Source organism: Polypterus senegalus, chromosome 6 (assembly GCF_016835505.1).
Source record: "Polypterus senegalus isolate Bchr_013 chromosome 6, ASM1683550v1, whole genome shotgun sequence".
NCBI lineage: Eukaryota > Metazoa > Chordata > Cladistia > Polypteriformes > Polypteridae > Polypterus > Polypterus senegalus.
The window spans coordinates 38,220,899-38,236,539 of NC_053159.1; the positions used below are offsets into that span (position 1 = coordinate 38,220,899).

The window sequence follows — 15,641 nt, forward strand, 5'->3', positions numbered from 1 at the left end:
CTGCAACAGGACAATGACCCAAAACACACCAGCAAATCTACCTCTGAATGGCTGAAGAAAAACAAAATGAAGACTTTGGAGTGGCCTAGTCATAGTCCTGACCTGAATCCAATTGAGATGCTATGGCATGACCTTAAAAAGGCGGTTCATGCTAGAAAACCCTCAAATAAAGCTGAATTACAACAATTCTGCAAAGATGAGTGGGCCAAAATTCCTCCAGAGCGCTGTAAAAGACTCATTGCAAGTTATTGCAAACGCTTGATTGCAGTTATTGCTGCTAAGGGTGGCCCAACCAGTTATTAGGTTCAGGGGGCAATTACTTTTTCACACAGGGCCATGTAGGTTTGGATTTTTTTTCTCCCTAAATAATAAAAACATCATTTAAAAACTGCATTTTGTGTTTACTTGTGTTATATTTGACTAATGGTTAAATGTGTTTGATGATCAGAAACATTTTGTGTGACAAACATGCAAAAGAATAAGAAATCAGGAGGGGGCAAATAGTTTTTCACACCACTGTATGCTATTCAGCTCGTCTTGACTTGAAGTTGTGAATGCAAACCCCAGAAAGTTCATCCTTCAGAGCCCCTTTGTCTCCAGGCTTGAATCTTTTTCACATTCAGGAGATCTTTTACAGTAGCTCCTTAGTCCAAGGCTTGTTGTTCGGAAAGCAGCACATAGTCTTTGAGGGTTACTACAGTGTTGAAACAAACGTTAATATGGTTTATAATGCAGTGACTGAGCTTCTTAATGCCATTCCCATGCAACTCACACATCATTTCCCAGTCTGTGATTTGGAAGCAGTCATTCAGAGCCATTTCATCTCTTCAGGCTCTACATCATCACTATCCTGGTGTTAACAAGTTACCATTTAATAGCAGGCTTGTACTTCAGAATAAGATGTATCAGGTTGTGGTCAGAACTACGCAAAGATGCTAAATGTTTACATTTAAAGGCATCTTTAAAACTTCAAAAGAGCAGGTCCCATGTGTTACTTCCATGAGTGGAACGAATCACAGACTGACAAAAGTTTGTCACTGTTGCTTCCAAGTTCCGAATAGTCATTATTAGAATATTGGCAACAGTGTAAATCATTTTCTTTGCTGCATCCCCATTTGTAGAGAAAGGAATAAAAACATTAATAAGAATGATGCAACTTATCTCCCTGTATGGTGGGACAGTTAATAGTGCTGCCTTCTCATGGATCCTCAAACCTTGGTTTGAATCACACACACACAGCATGTTGTCTCCCTGTGTCTGCACAAGCCTACATCATCAAACATATGCAGGTTACATTAACTGGCAATTCCAAACTAGCCCAGTCAGAGGAGTGTGGGAGTATGGATAAGTGGGCAAGGTAACGGCTTTGTCCCCTGTGCTACTCGCATAGGCTCTGGTTGTCTGTGACCATGAGCTGGATCAAGTAGGATTGAGAATGCGATGTTACTATACAAGACAGTACATGAAAACTGTACTTCAGTCTTCTGAGGGCTGATGGTTATTAAACTCCAATCTAATGACAATTTGCACAGACACACCAGTGAAAAGTGGATTGTAGCATCCAGTACTCAGCTCATGATGACAATACATAGCATTTTTACATCAGAGGGTAAGAAAAGGGATTTAAATAAAGCATTATTTCACAGGCAGTAGAAAGGTTACAGATCCCTAAAAAATGTACACGTTGCAACGCTGAAATGGTTCTGTAAGGAGAAGTAGGCAAAACCTCCACAACGTTGTGAGCAGTCAATGAGTAACTACAGTAAACGTCTTTGTAGCATTATTTGCAAGCAAAGAGGCACAATCAACAAGTGAGTAACTGATACTTAATTCAAGGATATTACAAGAAATGTAAATGAATCAAAATATTCCATAATCTGGTTGTTCACACTCCCTGTAAAACATCATATACTGTACTCGAACAACTGAAAACACTCAGTGAGAAGAATACAATGTTGAAAATCAAATAGATTCCAGATTTCTAAATCCATCCACCTATCTATTATCCAAACCTACTATCTCATAACAAAGGGTCACGGGTTCTGCTGGAGCCAATCCCAGCTAGCACAGGGTGCAAGGCAGCAACAAATCCTGGGCAGGGCGCCAGCCCACCGCAGGGCACATACACATACCAAGCACACACTAGGGACAATTTAAGATTGCCAGTGCACCTAACCTGCATGTCTTTGGACCGTCGGAGGAAACCCACGCAGGGAGGACCAAGGAAGCGAACCCAGGTGTCCTTACTGCGAGGCAGCAGCGCTACCACTGCTCCACCCTGACTTGTAAATCTTTATAGATTATCAGTGCACACTGTCACTATTTATAACTGATATTTTTTCCCAGGATTTTTCTGTAACAATACCACCATATCATGTTACTTTAAATAAGACAACAAGAAATACATTTGATACACTTGATGGTTAATTTGTAAAATATACTGTGATACCGGTAGAACATTTACTGAAGCCTACAGTAGTGGAGATTTAAGTGTGTGTCATTTGAAATACTGTCTACATGCTTAACTTGCATGTAAGACACAGTGAGGCAAAGAGATCTGTACATTTCACCAGTTTACTTTAACAGTAATCAAAGTAAATTGGGGAGGAAAAAATGAATCATATATCACAAGAGTTTTCATTAACTAAGAAAATGTCATTTTCATTTTGTTTACTCTTCCATGGTACAGATACATCTACACTGTAAGATAAATAACTGCCCTACCTGGTTTATATCACTAAAGACATATTTTCAGGTTGTCATAAGATGGTAGATTATGTTGCCAAACTTAAATCTCATACATTGCTGGCGTAATTATACAAGGAAGTAAAAGGTGAGTGGTCTAAAACTTATGTTGGGATGCAGGTTTTATTGAAATCAGTTTCCAAACCGTGTGAAAGGCGTCATTAAAAGAAGATATCCTTTGTCACATTGTTTATCAGCTGGGTATTTATTTCTTTGTCCCTTTCTTAAAACAATTAACAAAAGATTCAAATCCGTTAGCTGCGGTGGACTGGCACCCTACCCGGGGTTTGTTTCCTGCCTTGCGCCCTGTGTTGGCTGGGATTGGTTCCAGCAGGCCCCCGTGACCCTGTAGTTAGGATACAGCGGGTTTGATAATGGATGGATGGATCAAATCCGTTCGTACCTGCAATAACACAGATCTCCTCTTCCTAAATATTTTTTTTTTCCTAACAGCCACATTATAAGTAACTAACAGAGCTGCAAACACCTATGTAGCTGCAAACCTTCAGCAAATAAAGCTGCTTAGCAACACAATTAAAGACCCCTGACTTGGGCGAACCTTGACTGAAGACATTTTTAATAGTAATGTTGTAGCTAAATGTCATAACATGATATTCATGGTTTAAAGAAAATAAGTTGTATTTTATGAATTAGGGAAAATTTGGTTAACCATTAATAAAAATAAATAAAAATGGAATTATAACTAACCACAGCAAACTTTACACTTATGCACTTTTTAATGAGATTAAACACTCTGGAAACTAAAAAAAACCCATTAAGCTTTCTTAATTAAAAATTTCTTAAATTATTTTCTTCAATATACAACACTCTATATGCAGAACTGCAGGTTTTCATTTTAGAAAAACCTGGAACAACGATTTTAGTAGTCATATAAATCATTGAAAATGTCAAAATCCCGGTGGTAATTCTTAGCCACTAAACAACAGGTGGTAAAAAATAAAGATATTACAGTTCACTTGTGACATTACAGACTGAACTGCTCACCACTTTTCAAATATTAATAATTCTGGATGATTACTGCTTGCTTTTTAAATTTTCAACCTCTATTAAAATACAAAGAAAATTGGAAAAGTTGTAATAAAACCTGGAAACACATTCAACCAGCAGCACATTGGAATTAAAAAAGACATTTTTATTCAACATTTTAAAATTAAGTTAATTTAAAGAGAACCATTAAGGACAAGCTTTATTAAAATTGTTTTTGGGTTAAAAGCATTTTATTGAAGAGGCTCATCCACCCAAACGTATTATGATTTCAACTTTATTGTTAGTGCAGTGGAAAACCCCACCAACAAAAAATGAATTGACAACTATTGCTTTATAAATAGTAAACCTGTAACATGGAAAGCCCTCAGTAATACTAATTTCCACTAAGATTCACTCCCATTATAATACAATACTTCAGTAATACTTAAAATCTCAGATTAAATGTTTCAAGTACTATTTTTTACATTGGCATGCAACAATTATTTTCTTCAAAAGTTTTAAAGGAAGTAAGGAAACAAATTTTAAAAAACTACCTGAAAAAGATTCCAAAATATTGTCAGCAAGAAAAACATTGTTGAATCATTATAGTTTCAGAATAAAACATGAGAAGTGCATTTATATGAAAACTTGACTGTTCCATTTGTGCATATCCATAAAACAGTGAAGGACAGAACCAAGAAAGGTTCACTTTTGGCAAATAAAGTACTGATGTCAAGTAGTCAAAATTAGCTTCTCCATACAAAATAGAAGAAATTTAAAGAAAAACGTTTTCTAAAAATCAGGAGTTAATGATCACATCTTCCATATCTTGTTCCAGGGTTAATCCAATAATCTGGAGTGCTCAATCCGTGTAATAGTCCAGTCTGGAGCAACTCCTTGTGTAAATTCTCTTTGAAACCTGAAAGAGAAAAATGGCATTTTATTAACTGCTTTTGAGCCAAGTCCACATTTTCATATTTAGTGACATATCGTACACTTCAATCTAAAGATGCACATTTATCATTTAGGATTGCAGTAATCATGTTAAACATTGTTGGGGGTTGGTTGCACCTCTTTATCTCAAATATGGCATCGTGGCAGCCATTGCTGGTGCTGCGGCTTCATTTCTCCAGGGTGGGTTTAACTGAGTGCACTTGCAGACAACTGGCATCTTAGCTTTATGCACCGTGAATAAAAATGTCCCTGAATCTAGTAGTACCAATGGTCCTGTACAATACTCCAGAATATAGTGAATACACAGGATGGCTGTGTTTTCCAAAGCACCATTGTTGTGTAGGTCCTGAACAGGAAGGAGCAGTGTTCAGTTGCTATCTTTTAATGCATCCCCACTGATATTAAAGAAACTGTTGTCTGCCTCCTGCTTCCTGAAGATTATGCCTCGTCGTTTGGTTTTGCCAAAAGAGATAATAATTGTAGCACCACTGTATCAGAAGACCAAGAATCAACATACTGAATGATGGTTATGTAGGAGTGTAACCAAGATAAGCAAAGTGCCCATGGGGTATCTGCATTGTGAATCAGTGTGCACAATGCAAAGTTGCTAATCTGTGTGTGTTGAGTTCTGCCAGTTGGAAATGCAAAATGCAACTGCAATAAGTGACAGTATGTCCTGCGTCTTGGAGTTCGGTGATCAATCCAGAAAGAATAAGAGTGTTAAGTACTATACTAAAATCAGTACTCTAGTATAGAGGCTTTTGTTATCTGTGTCTACCAGGACAGCATGAAGTGCAGGGGATACAGTATCCTGCATGATGCTGTAGTGATATGAAAACTGGTGATCATGCAGAATGTTGCATTTAATGATAACTACTACAAGTTTCTCAAGGCAGGATTGAGACCATAATAAAATATTAAGTTTAAAATCAAGGATGTAATTTGCTAGATTATCTTCTCTAACTTTCAGGAGATGATCACTTTTGTTCACAACTTTTATTAACAAAATTAATCACAGATATTTTAAGTATTTAATAATTAGTGTTTGTGGTCAAAAGACACCTTTCTATAAACCTCTAAAATAAAAAGACTGGAGATTTCATTCAGTACTCTGACAAGGGTTATTAGAATATTGCACACTACCATTTACTGTACATTTTTTACAATTGCTTTGGCATGTCTGAATTGACAATTAATGTTTGCAAAACATCTTATTTTCGAACCATTCTGTTGCATAACAGAATGCAATTCCTCATTGTCTCCTACAAATTTCAATAGGTTTAGCAAGTATATGTAAATGTGATTGTACAATTATCATCATTTGGCATAACTCAGTTCCTTAAGTCTTGTGGATCAAAATGGATATTGTATGTTTGCAGTGAATTAGTCTTACTAGCAAGACTTTATAAGTATGTAATCGTTTTTTAAGCAAGCACATACAAAATACATCAACAAACTTTCATAAGTCACGAAAATATTGCAAAAACTGCAGTGATGTGGTATGGTTTGTGGTATGTCTGATACTGTCAGTCACAGTAAATGATGAACTCCAGTCATAAAGGGGGTGTGTCATATCATGGCTCAATCAATTGGGTTGGGCATACACTACCTTATAAACTGGAAAACATTCACAGTCTGCAGCAGGACTCTAACAGAGCTGTTACAATGCAAAAACAAGTGCAGCAAAATTTTGGACAGGAACAACAGTCTGCTCATGGAAGATGAATTGGAATAAGAATGTGTGTTGGGGCTAGGGTCATGGGAAGAAAACGTGGCAGAGGAAGAAGCAGAATAAATGACACAGACTAATTAGCTACAGGAATTATTTGCTTTTGTAATACAACTTAAACGTTTTGTGAGTGTACTGGCTTTTTGTTAACTATTGTCTGAACGTTTGTGTAAAATTAACTTAAAAGTAGTGAAAATGTTAAGAATGTTCCATGAAATGTGCCAAAGAAATTGTAAAAAAAACAGTAAGACAAGAAGAGGTAATGCCAACAAGAGGTAATCAATACCTCCTTTACTTACTAAAGGTACAAAGGCAATTTTTTATTTTGCTTTTCCTGTCAACTTGCACTTTCTCAACAAACAGCTGATTAAAAATTAATGTAAAATATGCTAAACAAGCTGCTTTGTTTATTTGGATAAAACAAATTGTTCATGGCTCAGTCTGGCCTAATTATGGCTACGGTTTAGCACACAACTAAAACAGTGATCATCAGTTTGTTATTTACAACTATCCAACAGAAAATTAAAATACTAGTTGACATCTACAAACAGTAACAAGTGCAAAAATAATTTAATTCCTGTATCCCTGTGGAAAAAAATGCAAGACTTTTACAAACATTGTCCACATACAACAAAGGTCAATCTTTAGTTAAGCAAAAATTTATAACACATGAATTCTTGATATCCACATCCATCTTTAGGTTACTTATGCACTCTGAAGTAACATTGAAAGGAAAAAAAAAAATCCCAAGCAGAGATTTTTCTCTCAATGATAAACTTAACCATTGTAGAAAAATATATACAGTAATCCCTCGCTATATCGCGCTTCGACTTTCGCGGCTTCACTCGATCACTGACTTTATATGTATTTGTGGTACATGCATCCTCCGTTGGTTTGCCCAGTTGATTTCATACAAGGGATGCTATTGGCGGATGGCTGAGAAGCTACCCAATCAGAGCATGCAGTTAAGTTCCTGGGTGCCGATTGGCTCAGCAAAGGAGAGCAGCATTGTCTCATTCAGCATTAATGTGTTTCGCTGTGTAAAGAGTTAACTTTTGTACTCTTTTGTGTTTATCTTTGTGCGTAGTCAAGCCCTTATGTCTCCAAAATGATCTGTTCCTGCTACTGCTTCTGGGGCAATGCCCAAGCGCCAATGGAAGATGCTAACGATTGCCGAAAAGGTAAAAGTTTTGAATATGTTGAAGGAAGGAACAGCTACGCCGCAGTGCTACACAGTCGCCTGAACAGGCTCCTTCAGAAGAGCTGCAACGCTCTCCTTTGTTGTGCAGTAACATTTATGTCACCGTTATCGGACAAGTCGTTGTGTCATTGTTGGCGAGTACCCATAACTACAGTAAATTTCTACGTACTTTGTACATGTATGTATGTTTAATGTAACTGTACTGCATTGTAGTTTATTGCTGGTGGCCTGTCTATCGTAATGGCTGTAACATATGTGATATCGGAGACGCTCGATATCTTTAAAATAACATTTAGGTTTTATTTATGTTTACATGTTGTACAGGGTGATCCATGATCTAATTCTGCAATTTTCATTACGCTATAACTTACATTTATTACATACAGAATTCACAAAAAATTATTTTTGTTGCAGATAGATGGCAAGTAGATAGGTTGTCAGTAGAACAGCAATTCTTTTGTGTTGTATTGTTTTCCTGCATTGTATTAAAAGTTGAATAATTAGATCTGGACCACCCTATAGATTTTTCATTTATTTTTATATTACCTAATCAATTACAATGTGTTTAAAGCAGTATTACATATTAAATAAAACTCCTCAATGTTATACGAAACGTATGTTTGTGCGTAGTATATTAACAGTGTGTTTACATACATAATTTCAACGAATCTTACCTAATATCTAAGAGAATATAAAGGGTTTATGCTGTATAACTGTCCGGGAAATGTTTATAAGAGTGTGGGAGAGTTTATAGGGGCTTAAAATATATACAAATAACCATATAAATATAAGGTTTTTACTTTGCAGATTTTCACCTTTCGTGGGGGTTCTGGAACACAACCCCCGCGATCGAGGAGGGATCACTGTAACAGCACATTCTATGAAAGACACAAAATAAATAAGACTGATTGCTAATTTCAAAACTCTATGGAGCAGGGAAACACAGATCCTAAACTTCTCTTTCAAAAGAATGTGGTATACAAAACATGGTGCATTCAATGCTCCATCAAATGTACTTTAACCATTTGTAGCTCTTTAAAAATACAGACTTGCAGTACTGACTGGATTCTGTTTGTTTTGTTGCAACACAAATGCTGCTACTCTTGACCACCTATGTCACAAAAAAAAAAATCACCAACCCTAAATGTTCAACATCTCTTTACTTCCTCCTTGTGTTTTTCAAATCTGTCTGGATATTTAAAGTAGCCAATTAAACTCCATACAAATAATCAGATTACAGTTCACATTTCTGTGGCAGGTGAGGTACCTCATGACTCCAACAACAAGACATAATTCTCTTCAGGGACCAACAATCACTGCAGTGACCTGTATCAACACATAGTCTGAACTACTACCATAACAGTAATACCACTGGAAGGAACAAATCGCATGCTATTCCACATTTAAGGAATAAAACATCACTTAACATTAAATAACAAAACAAAAAGAAATAAAAGCAAGGTGTTCCAGCTTTCATTTTACTAGGTTGTACGTGTTTGTGGTAAAGAGCAGTTAATACGACAGTGTGCCACTTCTGAGCTAGAGTATGCTGTTTTTAACTAGAAGGGCATTGGTGCACACAGTAGAATGGCAGGGCAGCCATGGGGCATTTATGAGGGAAGTGGCAAGCCGATGTTCACATGTAGAAGTGCCCGGTTCAGCCAGTTTCCTCATTACTGCTCTGGGTTGCATAATTAGACAGGTGTACCCACTGACGTATAAAAAGAGCCTGAGCAGAATAGAGAGAAAGATAAAAAAAAAATAAAAAATAAAATGAGTAACAAGTCTGGAGGTTAAAATGAAAGAAAATGAAAGTGACAGAAGGGAACGAGGTAGGTTCATGGCTGAGACAATGCTGCTGAGAGAAAGAAGCAGGCAGTCAGGAAGTGGCACTATAGGTGCAGGAGTGACCAACTGTTCCAAGTGGGCTCCTGCTGAAGCCTGAGGGAAAGTGGTGGAAGAAAGGAGCAGAGCTTGCGGGGTCCTCACAGACACCAACAGATGGTGGCAAGGACAAAAAACAGGTTCAAAGGACTGCGCTTGACATGAGGCTTCTCCTGCAGTAGAACAGACCTGATAGATGACCAGCATTGATGTAATTTATGAAAGAAGCATTGGTGCTCATGATGGATTAAATAAATGGAATATGTTAATGATTTTAACCTTGATCTTAATGTTGGATATTTATTGATTGGATATTTTAACCTCCACCAAAACTGTTTTTGTTAAGGATTTTTATTAGATTCATTTATTGAAGAAGAAACAGCACTGCACTTTTGGACACAGTTTAGATTGTTTAAGAAAAGCACTTTGCACATTTACTCCAATCTTTATTGGTTCAAGTCCTCACTGCACTGGCTGAACCTCAGTCTAGGACTATTTATGTCAAGGGAGTGATGTCAGCTGCAGCCAACCCAGACATCAGAGTGTTCAGCAATTATATCTTATGCCACTTACTCCCTACCCATCCTATTACCCTGCAATCATTTTAAATATAAGCTTTTAAAGATAAACATAAAACATACAGATTTGCAGTGATCATTTTGTCAGAACATTTAGACAGTAAATAAAAACAAAAAAGAGCTGCAAAAATAATACCTCTATACATCAATCGGTGTAATAACTTTTCTTATTCAGGTGAAAATAAAATGTATATATCTATTTACAGACCCATTCATTTAACCAGTAACTATGTAGAAATCTGTACTTTTCTTCCTATTCTGCTATTCTAACTTCATTTATAATTGCTGGTACAAAAAGAGTACTCTTAATAATTCAAAATTTTAGCTAAAGCTACTAATACAATGGAAATTAACATTTATTGGGGAATTAACCTAATGTTTATTCCGCTTAAAGAGGAAACAGTCAGGGTGTATTGAACTGAACTGTTTAAGATATTTTCATTTGATGATTTACTGCTAAACCTGCCAAATATAATAATAAACAATCTGAAATAGTTGCTCAAAGGAACTTACTCATAATTGGCTGTGATAAGTTTCCTGGTCTCAATACTCCCTTCGTCTTTAAACATTACTTGGAACACCTTAGAACCTTCTGGCGTTTCTTCTGGGATGTGTGCACTAGTCAGGTACCAGAAGCGCATAAGAATGCTGACAAATTTTCTTCCTAGTGGAGGGATAAAACCATGGCAATGGAATGGAGGAATCAGAGAAAACATTACTTTAGCATACTGAACAAATTAGCCAAAAATAAACTTTTCTTCTCAAGCTGATTTACAGGAATATCTAAATACAAAAAACTATAGTATTTTACTTAAATACACTCACAAGGAAATAACTAAAAAACACATTTTGGCTCTGTGCCAAGCCATACATATCCAGCTTCTTTAAAAACATGGTGACACTGACTGTTGCCTTAGCTTTACACTGCTAAGCTACTCTTCCGAAAGTTCTAATTTCTGAAATCTCAAAAATCAAATAACTGCAATCTGTTTTTCTTTGCTAAATGTTGTAATTGACTGAGAAAAGTATATTCTTCCTTCTTACTGAGTTCGGGCCCTATGGGCAAAACACACCTGAATAGAACCAAATGACAAACTATATTAGCCCAATTTATAAAGAGTGCAGTCAAATTAAGTATCCGAGTAGATACTCAGAGTTACAATCATATAAACCACCAATTAAAATCAATTCATTTTAAATTAATATTTCTGTTTTTACAAGCGCATTAAACACGCTACCTCTAAAACTGGGAAAAAAGTGTAGAATTAACAACTTTGAAATGGAGAAAACCCAAGCAAACATAAGAAGCATGAGCAAATTATACACCTACACTGCCTGGACAGACATTCAGTAGCGGCGGCACAAACCACTGTACTACACACCATTTAATAAATTATATAAAATTTTACAACATAATGCATTGATCTTTATTACCTATAGGTTTACTAACATGACATACTATAGTCATTACAAATACATGGCCATTATAGCAACTGTTATACACTTCCTGAAAGCAATAACAATCCATCCACAGTATATTTGGTAATATACATTATGCAAAGATCATATTCTTGTTTCCTTAGTAGTGTCTAAGTATACCGCTGTACACATAACAGGCCTGACTATTTCAGAGTAGTTTTCCAAACACATAACCCTTGGCACGCATTTTTTACCCATCTATACAGTATATATAATTCACTAAGGCAAGACAACCATGGAAAGCACGCCAGAAGGGGCGTGGATTTACTAAGCCGCCGACAAGTGAGACACCTATGGCGCACGCAGGAAGGAGCCACACCCACCAACTCCAAGACCACTGGATATGATGACAACTCGCAGGGCCACGCCCACCAACTCGGACGCGACAACACAGAAAAAATGGCGTCATTTATATTCGTCTGTCGTAGAGGCCACATGCAGTGCAGGTCAGGTTAATGTCATGTGCATGTCATGCACCTCCGAGCTACGTTGACTGTTCATAGAGGCATGTTTCTCGCGGAGGTGAATCACCATATGCAGCGTGTGAAACGGTTTGCGAGGGGTAACCCATGGGATCCTTAAAACAATCCTTTACAACTAAGGTTAAAGCACAATGAAGTAAGCAGTCTTTAAAAAACGAGTTTTCAGTTACAACGCACGACCACGTGCACCACAGCAAACTGTTTTACACGCTACATACAGCAATTTGCATCTGCGACAAACATGAGTCTTCTTAGATGCTCCTGCACTTTGTACACACCCACCTCGCTACCACCGTGGTCGGGTGTCTTGGTGGATTATATATAGAAAGGCAGCCAAAACCGCACAGAGCAATGAAAAGTCTTCGTGAGTCACAGGTGCATCTGGACTGTACTAAGACGACAACGACTCGAGTGACAAGTTCGAGGTGGGCACATGAGCAGGCAGTGCATACTGAACGAGAAATCAGCACACTAGCATGACGGAGGGAGCAGAATGGACATCCTTCTCCTCTCCTCCCGTTCCACCCTCTGCGCCTGAGCGCCGCATGGACGATTGTATGTTGGTTCGTTCCGTGCATTGTTACAATGTTGCTTTTCTTGCTGATTTATTACATTACCGATTTTTCAAATGTTAATTTTCTCCCTGTGCTTAAGAATCATTAAAAAAAGGCCTGATTCTGCGGCGTATTGTATGTCGCGGGTTGGCTAGTAGTATATATTTAGTGTTTAATTCTTTAATAACACAAAAACACCCAGAGGTTTAATTGAAATACAAGTCTGGCCGCATGTGTGTGCTGCAGTGCTTTTGCCTCATGGGTCCCAAGTCCTATAATCAAAACCTGGCCTGAACATTGCATGGATTTTTCCTACATTATACCCATATCTAGATAGGTTTTCACTGCTCTGATTCCTACCATAACACAAAAGCATTCTAAATTGATCCCACAACAAGTGATTCTAGGCTGTGGTTCTCCATAGCCCGGTAATGAAACAAATCGATGAATGCAATGCACAGTAATATACTGCAATAGAAAAAAATGAAGCTTTCGCAGGGGAAAAAAAAAAAACTGTATGAGAGGAACAGCAAATTTAAATCAAAACCTGTGACACTGTTCTGAAACAAATTTGCCACACCTTTAACATTAACAGAAGTATTCATTATTATGCATTCATTAAACACACTTCACTAAACACTTCTAGTTTAAATATGTTTACTATATATACTCAACAAAAAAAGAAACGTCCTTTGACTTTCAACTGTTTTTACTTTCAGTAAACTTAATGTGTAAATATTTGTATGAACACTAAAAGAGTAAACACCATAAGACATAAACTAAAAATGTTTCACAATGTGTCCCTGAATGAAGGGAGGCTCAAAATCAAAAGTACCAGTCAGTATCTGGTGTGGCCACCAGCTGCTTGAAGTACTGCAGTGCATCTCCTCCTCATGGACTGGGCCAGATTTGTCAGTTCTTGCTGTGAGATGTTACCCCACTCTTCCACCAAGGCACCTGCAAGTTCCTGGACATTTCTGGGGGGAATGGCCCTAGCCCTCACCCTGCGATCCAACAGGTCCCAGACGTGCTCAATGGGATTGAGATCCGGTCTCTTCCACTGCGAGGATGATCAGCTGTCCTTCCTGTCTCCCTGTAGCGCTGTCTTAGGCGTCTCACAGTGCGGACATGGCAATTTATTGCCCTAGCCACATCAGCAGTCCTCATGCCTCCCTGCAGCATGCCTAATGCACGTTCACGCAGATGAGCAGGGACCCTGGGCATCTTTCACAGTCAGTTGACAAGTCTCTTTAGTGTCCTGCGTTTTTAGAACTGTGACCTTAAATGTCTAGTTTCTGTAAGCTGTTAAGGTCTTAACGACCATTCCACAGGTGCATGTTAATTAATTGATTATGGTTATTTGAACATGCATGGAAAACGTTGTTTAAACCCTTTACAATGAAGATCTGTAAAGTTATTTGGATTTTTAAAACATTATTGTTGAAATACACATTCCTGAAAAAGGGACGTTTCTTTTTTTGATGAATATATAACATGACTAACGTCACGAAATTTTCACTCCTTAAAATATGTTTGCTTTCTAGTTTTGTTTTAAGCTGCATTTCACACTGTCTAATAAAGTCCAGCTTTATACATTTTAGAGTGTAGAAATACCTTCCCATCAGGCACACACCATTATCATCATAATAGATGCCTATATCCCCTGGCGTGCTGTACATGATGTCACAAAGATCAGCAGCCAAAGCTTGCAGGTGATTTGTAGGCAGAAGTCTGCATTTCTCTTTGATCTTCTCCAGCAGCTGCAGAATAAGGACAGTATCAGCCATGAACATGTACACTCATTCACCATTCATAACGTATATTTCTCTATGGTAAACACTCTTGCAGTAAAAGAGATCCTGATTATCTTACTCATTTCATCCTTTCATGCAACAGGGAAAGCATGCCTTTTCTCACTATGGTCCAGTGTTTGCAAATATTAACGACTGGCACTTTTGGGCCAAAATGCATGCGGCCTATTTCTTTATTAAAATACAGCTATTTATAAAATATACCATTAATTTTAACTTTTGCCGTCTTTCTTCTAGAAGTTTCATTAAAACATATATACTAATATAAAGGATTTTACATTTATTACATGAATGTCAAATAACCTGACACCAAAACTGAATAAATTATACAGTCTCAAATAACAGATATACGATAAAAGTGAATAAAGAAGTTTTTTAGAATTTCATGAAGGTGTCGTGGATTACAAAGAGCTGGAGTTGACAAGTTTCCTTAAACAAGTCAACACAATCAAGACCTGGAAATCTGCAGTGTGCTAAAGTGTTCAACAGCGCGATGTCTGGTAGGAATAATTAAGAAATGATAAGGACTGTTTTCAGACTCTTCATTGGCAGCATCTCTATACTTACATCATTTGCTACGAGCCCATCCAAAGCTTCAAACTTACACTGAGACAGCAACTTCGAAACGTGAGCAAAAGCCTGCCGAAGAAAAATATCCGGAAAATGAAATGCATTCAGGATAAATGTGGCAGCAAAACCACTTTTACACCACGGATTTCAATAGGACCACTACGGTTAAAACCATACTTATGCAACTAACTCCATGGGGCGGATCAACGTCAATCCCCAATTTACTGGAAAGAAACGATACCGTTTTTTAAACGAATAAAAAATTCCTTAACTACGCCTCAGCGCAAAGTTTCTTGCTTAAAATGACGCACCTGTTTGGCTCCATCGCTGAACTCGTCAATGCGAAACTCCTGATCAAAGTATGCTCGAATCAAAAAGTAATAAATGCGGGTTCTGAACCAAATGAAAGGATTAGGAATGCCCACCACAACCACTTTTTGCTTGTTTTTAGAAATATCGTCGCCCTGAGAACAATAGTGTCGACTCCACTCGAGGGGAACAAAACGATTTCTCTTCTCCGCCGACAGTCTCAAACTCCAGTAACATCCTGGTCGTTTAATCAAATGGCACACAGCTCTGCAAGTGCGGAACATGGGCAGCGCCATCATCTTCCACTATAGTCCCGCCTTGTATCCTTGTGGCTGGGAGTAGTGAAATACGCACATTG

The 15,641-nt window shown here is 37.6% G+C and overlaps 1 protein-coding gene across 1 annotated transcript; it reads right to left on the reverse strand.

Moving 5' to 3' along the window:
• Positions 1-3,883: 3,883 nt before the first annotated feature.
• On the reverse strand, positions 3,884-15,641 carry maip1 (matrix AAA peptidase interacting protein 1). The gene is made up of 5 exons (XM_039755860.1): positions 15,286-15,641; positions 14,972-15,043; positions 14,227-14,353; positions 10,592-10,742; positions 3,884-4,651 (listed from the first exon to the last, which is right to left on the reverse strand). Exons 1-5 carry the CDS (start codon positions 15,580-15,582, stop codon positions 4,573-4,575), a joined length of 726 nt encoding a protein of 241 aa, XP_039611794.1. The 5' UTR covers positions 15,583-15,641; the 3' UTR covers positions 3,884-4,572.

Coding starts and splice junctions, on each gene's coding strand:
- maip1 (XM_039755860.1), bottom strand. CDS start 15,582: ATGATGGCGCTGCCCATGTTCCGCACTTGCAGAGCTGTGTGCCATTTG. Junction 15,044..15,285: donor TCAGCGATGGAGCCAAACAG/GTGCGTCATTTT, acceptor TTTCTTCGGCAG/GCTTTTGCTCACGTTTCGAA. Junction 14,354..14,971: donor ATGGGCTCGTAGCAAATGAT/GTAAGTATAGAG, acceptor CTTATTCTGCAG/CTGCTGGAGAAGATCAAAGA.